This window comes from Lissotriton vulgaris, chromosome 1_1, assembly GCF_964263255.1.
Source record: "Lissotriton vulgaris chromosome 1_1, aLisVul1.2, whole genome shotgun sequence".
In the NCBI taxonomy this organism is placed as follows: Eukaryota; Metazoa; Chordata; class Amphibia; order Caudata; family Salamandridae; genus Lissotriton; species Lissotriton vulgaris.
This window is the reverse complement of record NC_141685.1, coordinates 465486919-465506474: the sequence shown is the minus strand read 5'-3', so window position 1 is coordinate 465506474 and position 19556 is coordinate 465486919. Positions and strand designations below refer to the sequence as shown.

The 19556-nt window shown below is 45.5% G+C and overlaps 1 protein-coding gene across 1 annotated transcript in view; it reads right to left on the bottom strand.

The window, feature by feature from the left end:
- Positions 1-11340: 11340 nt before the first annotated feature.
- DYNLT5 (dynein light chain Tctex-type family member 5) overlaps positions 11341-19556 on the bottom strand; it is an 86695-nt gene continuing 78479 nt past the window's right edge. Inside the window, exon 5 of the mRNA XM_086936233.1 lies at positions 11341-12195. Within this exon, the coding sequence (XP_086792359.1) occupies positions 11992-12195 (204 nt within the window). The 3' untranslated portion in view covers positions 11341-11991. The remainder of the gene's footprint in view (positions 12196-19556) is intronic.

The following is a 19556-nucleotide window of genomic DNA, read 5'->3' as shown; positions in this document are numbered from 1 at the left end:
CCAGATACAATTGGTACCTCACTTGTATGGGTAGACCTAGGGGCCGATTCCTGTCCGGTAAAAAGCACTCCGAATAGCTGTTCGGAGTGTTTTTCCCAATACGAATCGTACCCTGCAACGTCCCCCGTACGTACGACGAAGTACGATTTGTACCAGGAGCTGGACTCCGTACGAATCGTACAGAGACCGTATGACTCTAATCTCCGTACGAGTCTCACTCGGAACCCGCTGTACGTGACATCTGTACAGTTCGCGGCTGGTTTATACGACCCAACAAGTACGATACATGTCGGGTACACACCGTACAACCCTTTTTCTACGGGAGCTGAAAACAGCCGTAAAAGCAGAGTTTTCGATGAAACAGGTACGGAACGCCGCCCCGGGTATGGCGCGTACCCCCCATGATCGGAGGGGTACGGCACGTACCCCTGCAATCATGGGGGGTACACATCTTACACCCAGGGTACATGGGGTACCCACCGTAGCCCCTGTATGCTGGGTGTATGGCACGTACCCTATGTTCGCTGGGAGTACCGCGCGTAGCCCCCATGATTGCAGGGGTACGCGTCGTACCCCTCCGATCATGGGTGGTACGCGCCGTATGGTGTATATGTGATTGTGCGCTTTTCCGTACGAATCGCCCTTACCTGACATGGACCGTACGACTCGCGTCCTGATACCCTGGTCTGGATCGTACTCGTCGGGTCACACGGCATGTGTATGAGTCGTACGGTTCACCATTTCAGCCTTGCAATACGTACGGATCGCGACGATTCGGACAGATTGACAGAATACGGATCGTACTACGCGAATTGGACGGACGGGTACGAATCGTACAGCGATGACTCCGGATGAAAATCGTACGGACGGCCCGCGACAGGAAACGTCCCAAAACGCAACATGGACACATCACATGTTTCCAGTGAAAACTGACCCTTTTTTTTTGCAATGTGCCTAGCTGTGAATTTTGGACCCTAGCTCTCCCGGCACCTAAGGAAACCCTATACATTTTTGAAAACTAGACATCCAGGGGATACCAGGATAGCGTGACTTGTGTGGCTTTCATCAGATTCTGTTACCCAAAATCCCTTGCAAACCTCAAACTTTGTAAAAAAAATATACATTTTCCTCACATTTCTGTGATGGAAAGTTTTGGAATCTGTGTGAATCCACACACTTCCACCCAGCATTCCCCAAATTCACCCGAATAAAATGGCGTCTCACTTGTGTGGGTAGGCCTTGTTCCTGCGACAGGGATTGACCCAAAACATACTGTAGAGACATCAAAAGTATCCATTACAAAAAGACCTTTTTTGTGAGCGAGTCACCTGCGTTTTTGATCCTGGGCTCAGCGGCCACCTAGGCAAACCTATCAATCCAGACATTTCCGAAACCTAGACACCCGGGGGAGTCCAGGAAGGAGTGAATTGCTTGGATCCCCCAACGTTTTCTTGCCCAGTATCCCCTGCAAACCTCATATTTAACTGAAAACAATTACATTCTTCTCACATTTCTGTGTGGAAAAGTTGTAGGATCGCCTGTCTGACGCAAATTTCCTAGCACCCGGCATTCCCCCCGATGTCCCGATAAAGATGGTGCCTCACTTGTATGGGTGGGCCAAGTACCCGCAGCAGGGAAGGGCCCAAACGTATTTTGGAGACATCAAAATGATGTATCACAAACGACCTAGAGTTGCAAGGGGTCCACCTATGTGTTTGGTCCTGGGCTCGACGGCCATCTAGGAAAACTTACCAAGCCCAGACATTTCTGAAAACTAGACATCCGGGGGGGGGGGGTTCCTACCTAGAATCCCCTGCAAACACAAATTTAGCAAAAAAACCTAATTTCCAACGATACCTCTTCCATGTGTTTCGATGCTCGGGGGGCTGAGATAACCCATGAGTACCAAATCAGTGAAACTGAAACTATGTTTCAGTTTATTTTTTAATGTAATGATGACATGCTCGCCATGCACGCAATCATCATTACATTGAAAAAAAAATGGTTTTGGAGGTTGAAGAAGCTCTTCTCCTCCACCGAGGCCCCCAAAAAAAGGAAATCCCTCTGCTGTTTGCAGCAGAGGAATTTAGGTGCCTGTGCACATGACGGAATGGTTCCGTCATGAGGACAGGAGCACTGGTGCTCATGACCGAACTATTCTGTCATGAGCACAGAAGGGGTTAAGAGAAATAGAGAAGGAGGCTAACAGGTTTGTCAAGTTTTCAGGATACTATTTAAATCAAGATAAAACTCAAATGATCGAGGAGGAGCTTCGCGCTCAACCAAGATGGTCGCATGAGCACAGGGCTCCCGAGACCCTCGCCACCTCCCGCATCTATCCTGAATTTTATCCTGACTACGACGACGGGTTATTGAAAACGCAACCCAGCTGATATAATAGCTGCTTTCAAAAATCGATTTGGACCCCGGGAACCGAAACTACGATACTTTGAACTTTTGTGGGCTCCTCCATGGAACTGACCGGGGCTCGAGTCACTGTGGTGCCCAGGTGGTAGTTGAACAACAACGGCCTGCGGGGTCCTGCTCAAGACCTTGGAGTTAACTTTTGGTTTAGTTTTTGGTTCTTCTGCCTCTTCCTATCTCAACACCGCACTGGCAGATCGGGAGCCGGACCCCGCAACTTCACCGTGAGCCAGCTGCCGAGTCTTCCTGTTCGTGTGACATTCTGCTGTGACTCACACTTGAGATCCCTGTGGGTGAATCGTGAGTAAGCATGGGCGAATTTTGCGGATCTCGCGTTCGCGAATTTTGCGGATTTGCGAACTCGCAATCCGCAAAATCCGCGAATTCCCGCGAATTTGCGGATTTTTTTTTTTGTGTTCGCCCGTGTTTCTGCCAGTTCGCGAGGGTTTTTACAATTTCGCAATTTGCGAACTTACCTGTCGGGTCGCAAGTTTTGCGAACTTGTTGTTTCTACGTGTCCAGCCTGTTTGGGACACTCTTCTTCATCACTGCCACTCTCTATCACCACTGCCACTCTCTGACTACTCATGCCACCCTCTGGCCCACCCATGCCACCCTCTGTTTCATCACCACACCCTCTGGTTGTCCAGTGTACATTATTTTCGGCAAAGCAAAGCACACCTTCCCTGCCTCAAGTGACCTGAATTAATTTGGGGCTGATTAATGTGTCACAGAATATTTTTTTAGCTGGCACCTGCTTCCTTAGTGCGCCCTGATTAGTGATCTTTTGCACTTGCTAAGTGCTTTCATTGTTGCAAAATTAGTTACAACACCTGCCCTGCCCCAACTGACAATAATGAATTAGGGGCTGCTTAATGGATTTTAACTTCCAGCCTGGCTCCTGCTTGTCTCCCTTAGCTGTAATTCAGGACCTTTGTGGCATATGTGTAACTATTCTGAGGTTCAGAGCAGGGTCACATAATAGTTGCAACTGGCAACTGAACTCTGGAGGGGCCCCTCAGGAAGCACTACAGGAAATGGCTACTAATGATGAGCGTGAACTTTTGAACCTGGCAAGTAGTTTCAGTTTTGCTAAGATCGTATTTCTGCAATTTAGCACTTATTCGCGGGGCGCGAAGTTGTACTGGGAAGCCGCGAACTCACGCGAACAGTGCGAGCAGTGCGAGCAAAATCCGCTGCTCGCGGATTTGCGGATTTTGCGGGAGATTCGCGAATCTCGCGGATTGCGAATTTCCCGAAAATCCGCAAAATCCGCGAGCGAAACGGATTTTCCGCCCATACCTAATCGTGAGGAGTCATTTTTACCAGGTCTCAAATGCCCCTTCGGGCGCAACATCTAATATGGCGGGCAAACCCGATAGCGAGAAACGGAAGACCAAGACCGTTCACCGAGGGGGTACTATTCAATCGAACATTATGGATCGCTATACCCATCCTAAAGGGTCCCCCGGTGGTGCAAGTAGGTCTCTGGAAGATGCGGGTGACGGCTCAGCCGCAGTTGATGATTTGACCCTGCGCGATGTCATGAGCGCCGTTGCCAGCATGAAGACCTCCAGTGGCCAACAATATGAGGCTCTGGCTCTAAAGCTTGACACAGTGGCAATCGATGTCAACTTGATCAGGGCAGACTTATCAAAGACAAACGAAAAGGTAAAATCCCTAGATTTGAAGACCTCCAGCCTCACGACCGATTTACAGACGGAGGTCCGCAACCTACGAACCTCCAATGATCATCTCGCCCCCAAAGGCTTGAGCAACTTTTTTGCGGTGGAACGTGCACACAGAGTGCCGGGTAGGAAGCCGAAGTCGGGTGCAACTCCACGGCCAACAATCGCCAGAATTTTCAACTTCAGAGATAGAGACGCTATCCTGCAGGCATCACGGGTGGGTGGCCCCATGAAGTTTGAAAACACCACGGTGAGCTTCTACCCAGATTTTACCCAGTTCGTTCAGAAACAAAGGATGGGGTTTCAGGGGGTGAAGCGGCAACTGAGAGACATGAGTATGAAATATGCGATGCTTTTTCCAACTCGGCTACGTGTTGAACATAATGATCGGACGTTCTTCTTTGACCGCCCGAGACAGTGAGTGACTGGCTTGATACGTTGCCTACACAGCGTGATCGCTCGGAGCATTCTGGAGGTGCTGAAGGTGGCCCGTTGGAACAAGAATGAGAAGTGGTTGCTGGTTTCCGGACAGTGCACACAACTGGCAGCTGTGGTTTGATGACTTTTGTATTTGCGATACTTTATGGCGTTATACCCAGAGGTGGCGAGGGGGATGGGACTCTCTCTCCTCCGGGTTTCTTTTTGTAGACTAGTTTAATGTTAGAGCGACAGGCACACTGCAAGTTGGGGTGGCTTATGAGTCTAACGGAGGGGTGCAGGGTGGAGGGGTGTGTTTCGGGAATTTGTTGGGAGGTGGAGGGGTCTGGGTGTGTTTCATTTTGTTTCAAGGCAACGCATTATTTTGCATCATGATCTTGGTGTCGTGTTCGTTGTGGGGTGGATTCTGCACTTACTTCCGGAATGGGGGTAGGGGGTTGAAGTTATTGTGTTGGAATGTTAACGGGTTTGGGGATAGGATAAAACGTGGAGTAGTGTTGCAGCTATTGAGACGCCTCTCCCCTCACGTAGTTTTATTGCAAGAGACGCATCTGATCAGAAACACATGCCATGCTCTGAATCGGCGAGGATATCGTCCAATTGCACACTCTGGATGTACTACTGGATCTAGAGGGGTGGGTATCCTAGTTAGGAGTTCCCTCCCCCTGGAGTTGGACGACATAATCCTTGACGAAAGGGGGCGCTATGCTGCGTTCACTGGTAGGTGGGAGGGGAAGACTATCTCACTGCTTTCTGTGTATGTTCCACCTGGTCTGCAGACTACGACCTTCGCTGATTTGGGGAGAGTAGTGTTGGGGCTCCCTGAGGGCATTCTGGTGATGGGTGGAGATTTCAATTCTGTCGTTTCCGGTAGGGAGGACCGCAACCCCCCCAGGGACCTCACAGGATCACAGCGTTGGTTGAGTGGCTTTTTGGAGACGCTGGGACTGGTAGATTGTTGGAGGCTGCTGCATCCGGGACAGGCGCAATACACCTTTCACTCTGGTGCACACGGTAGTCTCGCTAGGCTTGACTATGTCTTGATGCCAGCAGCGCAGGCCTCTTCGGTTAGAGAAGTCAGGCACCTGGCCAGGGGTATTTCGGATCACTCCCCACTGTGGCTTTTGACGGACACGAAGATGGGTTCCGAGGGTTGAGTGGCTCCGATCAATCCTTGGCATCTCCGTAACCCCAAAATCCGGACAGAGTTGGTTAAGTCTTTGGATCACTATTTTGCTGAAAATGTGGGGTCTGTGTCCTCTTCTGTTTTGCTGTGGGAGGCTTTTAAGACGGTCATTCGTGGTCAAGCGATAATGTTAATCGCTGGCGCCAGGAAAAGCAAAAATGAGGCGGTGGTCCGCCTTGAGACCGAAATAGCTGAGCTGGAAGGGGATTTGGAGTTGGGTATCACTCATGATAAAGTGCATGTCCTTAGTCTCAAACAACTTGATTATAGAGCCCTGGTAAAGGACGCTGCTAGAGCTATGAATAGAGAGCAGCAGGGACGGCTGTATGATGTGGGAGACAAGGCTGGGAAGCTGATTGCTTGGTTGGACAGAAAGGAGAGGGCGAGTTGTGTGGTTCCCTTGGTTGAGAGAGCTGATGGAGTGCGTGTGACAGACCCGGTTGAGATTGTGGAGTGTTTTACTGAACATTTTCGAAATGTATATTCCCCAGTCTCTGACAGACCAGAGGAAGACTCGCATCTGCTGTTAAGGGACATTGCGTTGCCTCGCCTGTCGGACCGAGATATGGATCTGATGGACGTAGCCTTTTCTGACGATGAGGTGGCACTTGCTATCCGTTCCGTCCGTTCCGGAAAAGCTATGGGCCCTAATGGTCTCTCCATCGAGCTTTATAAGCTGCGCCCTGACAAAATGGCGCTGTATCTTCGTGATATGTTCTTGGGAACGCGAGATATCGGCTCCCTTCCTCGTGACCAGCGACTTGCGACCATCGTGGTGATTCACAAGGATGGGAACTGCGGGATCGCTGCACATCCTATAGGCCTATATCGCTCCTGAATGCAGAGCCCAAGATCCTTGCAAAATTGTTGGCAAACCGATTGATAAAGGTGATCGGTGATCTGATCCATCCGGATCAATCTGGTTTCATTCCGCATCGTAATACAGCATTGAACTTGCGGCGCCTGCATGGCATCCTGGCTAGCGCGGCGTCACTGCGTGAACCGACCATCTTGGTTTCCTTGGATGCTCCGATGGCCTTTGATACAGTGGAATGGCCATATATCTGGGCTGCTCTTGCAAAGTTCGGTTTTGGTCCTGGTTTCATCGGCTGGGTAAAACTCCTGGGGAACCACTGGCTCAGATTGTGGTGAATGGTCGGGTCTCTAAGTCCTTTGTCCTGGGGAGGGGCACGCGACAGGGGTACCCGTTGTCCTCACTTCTTTTCGCCCTCGCATTGGAACCCTTGGCTGCCTGGCTGCGGTGGGAACCTTCGCTTAAGGGTATTCAGTGGACCCCTGATTTTGAGGATCGAATATCACTCTATGCAGATGACATCCTGCTGTATCTTACGTCGCCTTGGAAGTCATTGATAGTATTATTTGACGTGCTTAACTCGTTTGGGAATAACTCCGGCCTTGTGATTAATTGGACTAAGTCCTGTCTTTACGTAATCTCGGGGGACACTCCTCCTTTGCCACGCATCTGCCCCATACAGATGACGCAGATGGGATTTAAATACCTGGGGGTCTTTATTTCATTAGACTCCGTAGTTCGTTACGAGCGGAATCTCCTTCCTCTACTCCAGCGGTTAAAATCTGACTTTGCGGCCTAGTGTGGTCTGCCATTGTCCCCCCTCGGGCGTGCAGCTCTTCCAAATGATGTCTTTACCACGGTTTTTGTATGCGCTTCAGAACACGTTTGATGTCATTCCGGCGAGTTACTTCCGGGAGGTGGAGAATCTGCAGAGGCGGTTGATATGGGGTGGACGTCCGCGTATCGCCCTCGCTAAGCTGACGCTTCCCTGGTATTACGGCGGTATCGCACTCCCGGATATCAAGCGATACTACTAGGCCTCTCAGCTGGGAGCGGTTAATCATGCAATGTACGGCCCCACGTTAAACCCTGCGTTTGAGATGGATAAGTGGCAGCTGCCGGGTGGATATTATAGTAGGGCGCTTTACTCCAAATCTGTCGGAGGGAAACTTTCGGGACCCACTAAAATAGCAGTGCGAGTGTGGCAGTGTGCAAATGCGGCAATGGGGTGGACTGATCGACTGACCTGGGCGACTCCGCTCTATGTGTCTGAGAGACTGGGCAACTTGTGGAAGACGAAAGGCTTTGAGCAGTGGGATATGATCAGTATTTGTAAGATTAGGGATCTCTGGACCAAAGATAGGATTAGGACCTTCGAGGAGTTGAAGGTAGAATATTAACTTAGTGACAAGGAGTTCTTCCGCTATGTACAGGTCCGCCATGCGTTGAGTTTGGTTTTTCCTGTCGGTGTTGCTATCCCAGAATCATCCCCACTCGAAGATCGGGTGCTTGACGGATATGTTCCAGACAGCACTATCTCTTTGATATACAAGAAATTGATTAACGATCGTACAGACCTGCTGGTGCACCACAGAGAGGTTTGGACCATTGACGGTTTAGAGCTGGATGATGAGGACTGGCAATCTGCGATATCCTCACCCAAGGAGGTTGCGATTCCAGCCCGTCTCCGACTTGTGCAACTTAAGATCCTGCATCGGATTTACGTGACTGGCCCTCGCCTGATTCGTATGGGTTATTTTATGGAAGGGTTATGTAAGCGTGGATGCGGCTTGACTGGTACTTTCCTCCACATAATTTGGGAGTGCCTGGAGGTGGTTGTGCTTTGGAATCGAGTGCATGCAGTAATGGAGGAAGTCACGGGTGTTCCACTGCGCCCCGAAGCCAGGCGTTGTTTGCTGAACGTTTGGGAACCGACTGATTATGATGTGGCGCAGACTCGGTGGGCGACCCTTGGAAATATGATCGCCAAGAGAGATATAGCATAGTTGTGGGGGTCCCAGAGACCGCCCACTATCTCGGCATGGAAGGAGAATATGGATTGGTGTATGTTTCGGGAGAAAACGGTGTATGTAGCGCGAGGCAGACCGAAGAAGTGGGGTAAAATTTGGGGACAGTGGAACTCGTACCGGGGTAATGTTTGCACACCTCCCCTCACCAATATTCCGGATGTAACTCTTTCCCCCTGATCCAACAATCCTAGTGCTGTCTAGTCCTAAAGTGATATGATTCTGTTTCCCCCTGCTCCCCCCGTTTCTGCACTGATGATTTGTATTAAATTGTAATGCGCCTTCCTTCCCCCCTTGAACACGTATCCAACTGTATTGCCTTCTATTGCCTTGTTTGTTTATGTTTTCTTTATTGTCAATAAAAAGAGTTACAAAATAAAAACCTCAAATTATCATCAATGGTGAGGTGAAATTTGAGGACAGGCGGGTGGTAGAGGGGGCTATCTATTTGGAAGTCAATATAGTAGCTGAAGTGAGAGAATTGGCAAGACTAACTTAGATCCATTGATTAGGGAAACCAAATTGGATTTTGGAAGAATGAACAATTTACGACAATCCCTGATAGGAAGAGGCAATGTGGTAAAAATTATCTTTTTACCTAAAAGTCTTAATATTTTTAGAGCCATTCTTCTTAAGGTAAGAAAACAGTGGTTCAAGGCAATTGACGGGATGATCTCAACATTTTTTGGGGCAAATCCTAGGCCCAGATGGGCACTTAAATATCTGACCTTCCCGAGAGTTCAGGGGGGGTTATCCGTCCCTATTTTTAAACTCTATTATTGGGCGACTACATTGCAACAGATGGCAACTATCTTTAGGATAAAAGAGGAGGTGGGGCCTGACATCACTCACTCGCCTACCCCATATGAGCTGTTGATTGGGGAATAGGCATGAGGGTTTTTTTTACGGCAACTACAGTTCAGGAATTATAAAAGAGTGAGATTCAAGACCCTCCATTGTGCCTATAGAATCTGGTCCGGAGGAAAGTAGGTTTGGGTCAGTACAACTTTTATACTCCTTACAAAAGAACCCTATCTGCCAGATATCTTTTGGGACTCTCACGTAAGTCACCGGGAAGAGCGTGACCCCTTCAGAATGGGCGATTTTTACCAGGAGAATGAATTAATCACATTTGAGATACTTCTGCATAATTTTAATCTGGGGCATAATCAATTTTTAAATACATGCAGATGCATGATTTTCTTCAGAAAAAAGGGGGTGGGGTGGGGTAGAAGGGTTATCTAGGATCAAGTTGATGGAAAGGGTCCTGGCAAAGAAACGCCTATTGGGTCATTTTGCAAACTATTGACTTGCGAAATGCTGGATGATATAGATAAGCACAATAGGTGGTGGCAAGAGAAGACACAGGTAGGAAAACATTTATTTTCTGAATCTATGGATCTCGCTCAGTCTATTTTAGTCTCAGCAAATCTGCAAGTTCAGCACTTTAAAACCAGCTTTAAGTTATACTATACTCCGGGTAAAATTGCAAAATGGGGCAAGTCTGCATTGCCCTCACTGCCAAGTATGTGGCGTTGATCTGATAGACATGTTTGCAGGATGCCGTGGGTGGGGGGTCTGATAATAGACATAATTGTCTTTTTGGAGGCAAAACTGTGTTTAAATCTAGAAATGATTTCTCAACTTATATTATTAGGGGTTTATAATGAAGTACTTCCAAGATAGACACAGGCATTTATGTTTATAGCAATGACGGTTGTAAGACTGTGTAGTAAAAGCCTGGTTGGTATCATACAGAGACAGCAGATCTTATCGATGACCGAGGGATAGGAGGGGGAAGAACCCGAAATATGGTGATAGGGCATGTCAAATCTAAAATCTTATGCACTTTTGGATGAATCATTTTTTATTTAATATCTTTTATGTGATAAATAAAATTATTTGTAATCATCGAAATGTTATCATTGTAGGCTCTGGTGGACTCGAATAGATTGTAATATGAAATGTCCGCTTGGGTTGTGGGGGTCATTTAAAACAATTCTAATAAAAATGTGGGGGTGGGAAGCAGAGTGTTGGTGCTCCGTAGATTTCTTGCCTGCCTGGCTTTGTGAGTTTAGACACAAAGTAGGCTGGTCTCCTAGTGTGGACTGTGGGAGTGAGGCAAGCAGTTTTGAAGCAACAGGCTTCAATCAGGAGTCACTTTCGTTTTAAGTAGGGTGAGATGTGATCGTGTCTTTTGACTCCAGTGACCATCCTTGCTGCAGCATTTAGTGCGGCTCTTAGCGGGCTAGTTCCGACTTTGCAGTGCCAGAAAGGGTGGCGTTCCCATAGTCCAGTCTTGACAGAACCATAGCCTGCGTGGCGATTTTAAATCATTCGGGGAGGAAGGGCTTGATTTTATGAAGGAGTTGTAGGTTGTAGAATGCAGTCTTCCTTGTATTATTTATGTGTTGGCTTATGCTCAGATTGGGTCCTGAGGTTTGAAGGAGTAAGCTAGAGACAATTTGCAGTTAAAAGCGTCAATGGTTTTTAGCCACTCTTGGACCTGGGATCGTCTTTCCATTGTTGGATAGGAGGAGTTTCGTCTTATCTTGGTTGAGTTTCAGGTGGTTGTTTGATAGCCAAACATCAGCCTAAAACACCTTCAGGCAAAGGTAAGCATGAGTTGAAGGCAAATGAGATAAAATATAACATCACAAAACAAAAATATAGAATGGAAGCCAACAGAAATCACAACCTGCTAAAAATAGAGAAATATAAATACTCTTCAAAATAAAGAACAAAAAACAAAGATTCAAGTCTGCTACACGAACTTGCTCTATTTATAATGCGAGACAGGATGTTCTTGTACAGATAGTTTCAAATACATTTTTACATAATATTACAGTGCGTTTCATAATTATAAATGACATGAGAAAGGTATTATCAATAATCTACATTATGCTCTTGTTTAGACAATACATCAGTCTTTGTAGCAATGTTTTCAGAACATAATGGTAAACAAATATTTCCATACCAGCAATAAAATGTAACATTTCAGTTGAAACAATTCTCCTAACATTTTAAAATAGTTAAATGAAGGCAGTTTTAAATGTTGCGGGAGTTAGCAAACTGAAAATATACAGTTCTTTTATTTTCTTTGATAATATATATTTGATAAGCTTTTCTGTTTCTTAGAATCAACTTCACCTGAAAACTGGTAAGAAAAATTTCTTGCCCAGCCTGGTCATTTAAACAAGCCATTAATCAGCACGTTTAATTGTTCATAGTTTTAAAAATTTCATGACCTGATTTCAGAGTGACTGGAATCCTAAATTAAGTTGAAAATTAGTAAAGTTAACAATGAATGCACATGATTATGGTTTGTAATAAACTTTGTGATTTCATAAACTTGAATATACATTAACAAATATAGTATCTTTTATAAGTTAGTACACAGTTCCCAACTTTCTTTCACTCATAGTATACTGCATAGACGTTTGCGACGGCAAACAAGGAGCTGTTCTTGAAAGCATAAGATGAAAATGTATCATTTGCAGGGTCCCAAATGCAGCGGCTTCCAACGCGCATGCTCTGATCATTTAGTTGCCCTATATGGATGAGCACAATAATCTTGTACCTTGGAATCATTAGTTCTTTCACTCGGGCTTTAACCACCTGCAAAATACAAATATGCATATTATTGTCCTCATTCAGGTGAAAAGTATTTAATTAAATAATTTACAATTAAAAATACTTGGATGTTCTCATCTAGAAATAGGAGCACATACACACACACAAACACACACGTTTTTGACCATATTTAGGTTTAATTTATTGACCCTGAGCCATTTATGGCTACTCATCTTATAGAACATACACAAAGGCAATAGACTAGTTTATGATTTGTCGTATGAGTAAGTACACACCTATCATGACTTAGGACTGCAGTTTGCCTTTCTCATTTCCTAATACAGTTTTCGTTCATAGTTTGCTTCAGGCCCATTGGACCTATAGAAAGAAAGGGGCTACTTTAGAGTTTGGAGAGATGGACATCAGTCGCAACAGCACCGGTATACCCGCTTCACCAAGCTTTTGGTTTGCCTGCCCGATTTATGTCTGGACAGACCAACAGATTGTCCATGATGGAACATACCTTGGATCTGTTGCTGGCATTCTCCTCCAATGGTGGACACAAAACAGGCCACTGTAGGTAAGCCATTCGACTGACTGTCAAACTTGCAATGGGCAGTTGGAAGACTTTATTTTGCTGTTCCTCACAGCCAGAGAGAGACAGTACAAATAAAAAATATCTCTACAATATGGGAGAAAACTCCCATGGTACAGGACTATTAATTTTCCATTTTTCAAAAACAAACTCCCACATTGGGAGTTTGTTTTAAAAAAATTTAACATTTGGTAATGTTTGACAAGTGGACCTCATGTGTGACAGAGCCATCCATCAATTTTTCCAACATTGACATGAACCGCTGTGACTGCACTTCTTGCCGATGTATGGAGATGTCAGCAGGGCCGACAGACATCTCAAAATTTGGTGGAAGGGATGTCCATCAAGGCAATGAAGTAAATTACTCCGTCACCTTGACAGACATCAAACCATCTGTCAAACTCTAGTCTAGATCAAGCCCAAAGTACGGGTGGTACATGTATGGCACTTTGAAGAAGCATTGGTAGAGATAGCTCTGTGATTCACAGCAAAGGCCAGTGTGCCACGTCCTTCTCACATTTCAATGATTTATTGCATGGAAAAATTGGAGCGATTCGGACCCGGAAACGATTCAGTCGGTGGTTTTGCGTTTCTCACATCGTACTTGCTCGCTCGTACAGCTGTACGAGTTGGGCGGAGAACACGCATACAGCTCGTACTTTTTCTGTCCAGATCACGTTTGGAGCCTTCCAAGCGAGTTCGGAATCGGGCCCTATGTGTAATAATTCCTAAAAGAGGGGTGTACTACCTGCTTTTTTTGAAAATTAGCATTAGTTACTCTGCTCTTTAAAAGTCAGACTCTAGACCCTAGCATTTCCCTAAATTATGGACACATTTCCCGTCTTTCGTTTTAAAAAAAAAAATGTTTTTAATTTATTTTTATTGAAGAAAAACAGGGCAAGAATGACATTCAGTAAACCATCATAACTTGTCATAATGTACATATAACCGTTTCTCAAGTGGCTGTGATACTGGCATGGAGCAATTAAAATTAATTACAAATAAATCAAGACACAAGCAGCAATAGCATCAAGTCCCAGTTGGACACCACAACTACTCACAATACAGATAGTCCATTGTTCTGACCCCCAACCCACTGGTGCTCTATCGGGTTGTATCACCTGTATTGACGTCTGGTGGTTCACATGTATATCCCCGAAATGTATTCCATGCTCCCCAAACCTTTTCCCATTTGCGAGGACAGCCGTAGTGTATAAATACCACCCTCTCAGCCACCATGATCACATCCATATCTTTACACCATTTATGAAGTGTTGGGGTGACGTCCGACCCCAAAACATAGCAATATTAGGTTTGGCTACAGTCATGCCCAGCATCACCCAATCCTGCTCCTGGTGAGCAAGGTCATTAGATTCCCACATATTTGATAGACAGCGCCTGGGTTCCGGAAGCAGTGAGATTTCTATTGTCTGTGATATGGTGCGCATAATCTTAGTCCAATATGCTGCAATCTGGAGAAAGTCCCATACAGTGTGGAAAAACGTACCCTCCTCCACGCACCGCCGAAGACAGTACTGATGCTGGGTTTTCCCTATTGCCTACAATGTGACCCTAGTGTAGTATGTACAGTGTAGCACTTTGAGTTGGATTAGCCTGAGACGCGAAGATATGGCTGTTTCTCTCGGGGACGATAGTGCCTCCTGCCATTCCGAATTTCAAAATCACCCACGTCCTGACTCCAGTGGTGTCGTAACCTAGACGTCGGGTCCGGCAAATTATTGACTAATTTACGATAGGTGAAGGATGTCGCCCTTGTGGCCATATGTTCTGTTAACAGCCTGTCTTCTAAAGGTGTGGTCTCTGGCAAATCAGTGCCCGGCGGCATCAGCGCCTGCAATGCATGCCGTATCTGTAGATACCGGAACCTCTCCATCTGTGCCAGGCCGTATTGGGTGCCCAGACTCACAAAGTCAACCCCGCGCCCCTCTGCCACAAGTCGCCCACCACAGAAATACCTATGTTATCCCAATGGCGAAACCCTTTACTATTTCGGAGTCGCCTCAGCTGCAAAGAGTCCCACAGTGGTGTCATCTGCGTGATGGTACCTCTACATGTTAGTCGAGCCTGTGCTTGATACCATATGTATATTGTGTGTGCCATCGGGCCGAACAGGTGAGGTGGCGTACGCTTTCGATACAGTGCAGACAATAGCCTCTCCTACGGAGTGCTTGCCTGTCTGCCAGGTACGCAGGATCATCATGTGGTGCGTGAATCCAGTAATTAATTATTTTAAAATGCGCTGCCCAATAAAATAACTGTATGTTTGGGAGTGCTATCCCTCCATCGTACCAGCTGCGCATCAGCTTTTCCTGGGCGATCCGTGCTGGTTTGTTCCCCCATAGCAGACCAGAGAGTTCAGCTGCAATGGCTTTGAAGTAGGCCTGCGGAACCTGGAATGACGTATTTTCGAGGACATATAGAAAGCGGGGGTCTTTCGTTTTTTGCAAAAATCCGGGAGAGCTGGATAAATACACTACTAGCTTCTTACATTGAGGAAAATGGTGTGTTTGATAAGCACCAATCTAGATTCAGATCCTGCTATAGCAATGAAACCATACTTGCGGCAGCAACCAATGACATATTTAGGATCTTGGATGGAGGAAGTTTGGCGGCACTCATCCTTCTTGATTTGTCAGCAACCTTTGATATGGTTTCCCATGCCATTTTACTGGAAAGTTTATTTGCTGTTGGGCACTCAGATGGTTTGAATCCTTTCTGGAAAACAGAACTCAGGACATCAAGAGGGCAACTTTTCACTCAGATTTGAAAGATATTGATTGCGGTATTCCTCAGTGGTCGGGTCTCTATCCCACTCTTTTTAATATATATGTTGCTCCTGTGGCAGATTTGATTGCTTCTTTTGGCTTTCAGTGTTAAGGCACTGTTTATGATACCCAAATAATCATCAGCATGGAGGGTAACATTTACAATTCCGGCAAAAAATCAAAGACTGTTTGATTAAGGTAGCTAGCTGGATGAATGCCAATTATCTCCAGCTAAATTTAGATAAAACTGAGATTTTGATATTTGGTAATCCCTCCATCTGGTCCTCTATGTGGTAACCCCAATTGTTAGAAGAATATTTGGAACCAGCATCCACTGGCCATAATCTGGGTGTGATATTTGATAGAAAACTCTAATTTGAGAATAAGATTAATAAGTGAATGTCGATGTGCTTCCTTCTAATGAAACAACTAAAATAGATCCTCCCTTTTATTCCTCATCTTTTTGAACAGTTGTTACAAGCCCTGATTTTGAACAGATTGGACTATTGCAATGCTCTCTATTTTGGACTTCCGGATTACCCTATGCAGATGTTGCAATTTATACAGAATGCAGCAGCTAGGCTGACTGTTTGGAGGAGTAAGGTTGACAGTGTCCTTTGTAAAGATGAGATCCTGGAAATTAGTTTGGTTCTTGTATGTTCTTTATTTGGCAAGAGATAGAGTTGAACAAGTCCAGCTCACACTTCAGCTTCACAGCTTTAACCACCCCTTTGCTTTCAAAATATAACATTCTACCATGCAGAGTGTTCCATGTTCCATTACAGCACGAAGCAATGAAGACATCTCTACACATCTTCCCCCCTTATTCACAAAAATAAAAACAATTCAATAACAATTCGAATAACCTTCCACAATTCAATGTACAATAACTGCATACATAAAATGACTATAACAACTATTAGAACTAGATTACATACAATTATACATCAATCACGTAGAACTGGTTGAGGAGCACTGCATTTACAGACATTTCCTGAACTCCAAGCAGAGCCATCAGCCAAAACGAGAATATTCTTCTTGACAGCTCTTACTTGAACAGGTTTTGAAAATGTTCTGTCTCCCTTGATCACTACTCCACCTTTCCTGGTTACAACCCAATCTCCCTCAACTATGTCTGGCTCTTTAACAGCTTTTCTGTCGTTATAATGACTAGCAGCTGCCAATTGTCTCTGACATACTCTCCACAGAAGTGCAATCAACTCAACAAACACTCTTTGTCCCTCAGCCAACCAGGTACCTCTTTCAAACCTGGTTCACAACCTTTAAGAGGGACAAATAGTGACACACCAGTGACAGAATGCAGTGTTACCCTATATGACCACACCAACTTCTTCAATTCCTCCAACCATGACAAACCATTTTAACTGTATAGTATCCATCAACAACCAATTTATCCTTTCCACCAATCCATTTGCTTGTTGCCTGACCAATGCAACTTTTTCATGTTTGATTCCTAATTTACTCAAGAAATCCACCATCTTCCTCAACACCAACTGCACTCCATTGTCAAACACCAGAAATTTTGGAATTCTTTCCTTCATAAACACTCCACATATCCCACAACTTTGTCAGTGTCTATGCAATCTGTAGTTCCAATCCACTTGGAATGATAATCCACCAAAACCATCACTAACCTGTTGCGAGAACCAAGCTTTGAAATCAGGCCCAAGAAATTAATTGCTACTCTCTCCGAAGGACGTTTGTGAAAAACATTGCAACTTAAAGGAGTCTGTCTCATAACCTTGGTCTGGTCACTGTTTGCACATGCATAACACTCTTTGACTGCTCCCTCAAACTCACTGTCCATTCCGGCCACCAGAACGACTGTCGGATCCTCCTCTTCGTCATGTTCCTTCCCAAATGACCCTAATGAGCGATTTCAATAATTCTTCTTCTGATTCTCACGGGTGGCACAAATTGATTCCTCCTTAAAAACCTTCGATGACAGACACTCAACTCTTCATGCACATGATAATAACCCTTAAAACAAACATCATTCTCAAGATCAATCCAACCTTCAGATACAAATTTCATGACCTGTTGCAGAATACTATACTCGGACATAGCAAACACCCATTCTTCTTTTCTGAGAGCAAATTCCACATTCTCACTTCCTACTGCATCAATTTCTTCATCCACTACATCTTGACCCAACACCGATTCCACTGCATCAAGAGGCATCCTGGACAGACAGTCTGCAACTACATTTTTAACCCCTTCACATATTCAACTTCAAAATTGGACTCCAAAACTGATCAAATTCACCTAGAAATCCTGGGGGTTACACTACCCTCCAAACCCCTTCCCCTTTAAACAAATGAATAAAAGGTTTGTGGTCAGTACGAACCTTGAAAGGTAGACCCCAAACAAAATACCTAAAATGATTTATGCCCCAGCAACACTCTATGGCCTCTTTCTCAATAACAGAGTAATATGTTTCTGCATTACGAAGTCTACGAGACGCCCATCCTATGATTCTCTCCTGACCATCATGAATTTGAGTCAACACAGCCCCAACTCCAACAGCACTTGCATCAGGTGGGGGAGGCGAGGTGAAGCACAACTCTCTGTCCCTGCCACTTTGCAGATGGGGGGGAACAACCCAACCAGAGAGTGGCATATGTCCTCCCTCCCACTGGAGGGTGGCATAATAGGGGGTGTACCCACCCCAAGGAAGGGACGGACCCATTGGTTCCAACCTTTACTCCTCTGAATCTTGTATTAAGTGCAACCACAAACCTTTCCTCCTCAGACAAGAATCGACAACAAGAAGAGAAGAAGAAGGACTGAAGAAGCTGTTTTGAACTAAGGAAGAGGAGGACACCCACTGACTTGGGCTCAGCCCTATCGCCCTGTCCCCCACCTCAAACTTTCTCCAGCGAAATCCTGGTGTGTCCTGCAGCCAGCAGCCCCCAAGAACCCGGAGGACCTGCCCTGCCTTCCAACCAAAGACGGTCTCCCTTGACCCTGTGCCTCATGGAAACAGCCAAGCCTGAACTGTCAAGCTAGGTCTTCCCTGAAACCGGCCCCATGATGCTTGTTTCCAGTCCTGGGAAGCCCTGCTTGGCAGTTCGGGCTGGACTGTTTCCATGAGGCACAGGGTCAAGACTGATTTGCATATAGCTGGGTCTGAACTGGGGTGGCGAAGTGAGCTAAAGAACGATGATGGATTTGACCCAGATCTGTGACTGGGGGTGAGTGTCTGAAAAGTTTCAGCGCTCCGTCCATCATCTCCAAGGACATTTGGCACTCTTGCCAGACACAGCCTGGTACGATTCATGGTCTCTGCCAACTCAGGCTTCAGGTGTGTGGAATCCGTATTTCATTCTTCGTAATTGCAGATTTGCTAGCTACCAGAAATTAAACCGAAGGCGTGTTGAAAAATAAATATACACACCATTCTAATGATGATTATATCATTCTGCATACTTTTGTTACATTCTCTCTTGTCAAAATATTTGGTATACTATTTGTGGTTGGTCTACAATAAAATCTTTCATTATAAGAATCTATACGCCTTTAAGTGTGTGCTGAGCTGGGATTTAGGCGGAGGGTAGCCCATTGCTAACCTGCTGAGTCTTTGGCAGGACTGAGTGTCAACCCCAACATGGGCCCTTTTTCATGTTACATATGAGGGAGAAGGGTCATGGTACAGCATGTAATGAAGATGGCGATTACAATCATTCCACCTAGACATTTTGACAGACTTGGTCTTCTGTTTTGCGCATTACTAAAGACTTTGGGGCAGATGTATCATCCGGTTTTTTTGTCGCAAACGCTGCGATTCGGAAAATAGCAGCGTTTGCGACAAAAAAAACGGGATTTGGAATGTATCATTCAAAAAGCCTCGCAATATTAAGGAATCGCTAATTTAGCGATTCCTTAACATTGCGAGGCTTTTAAGAAATGGCAAATTGCGATTTAATATTTGAAATGTATCAAGCATTTCAGTGTTGCGATTTTTGACTAAGAATTCGAAAATTACCATCAACTTGTAGTTGGTG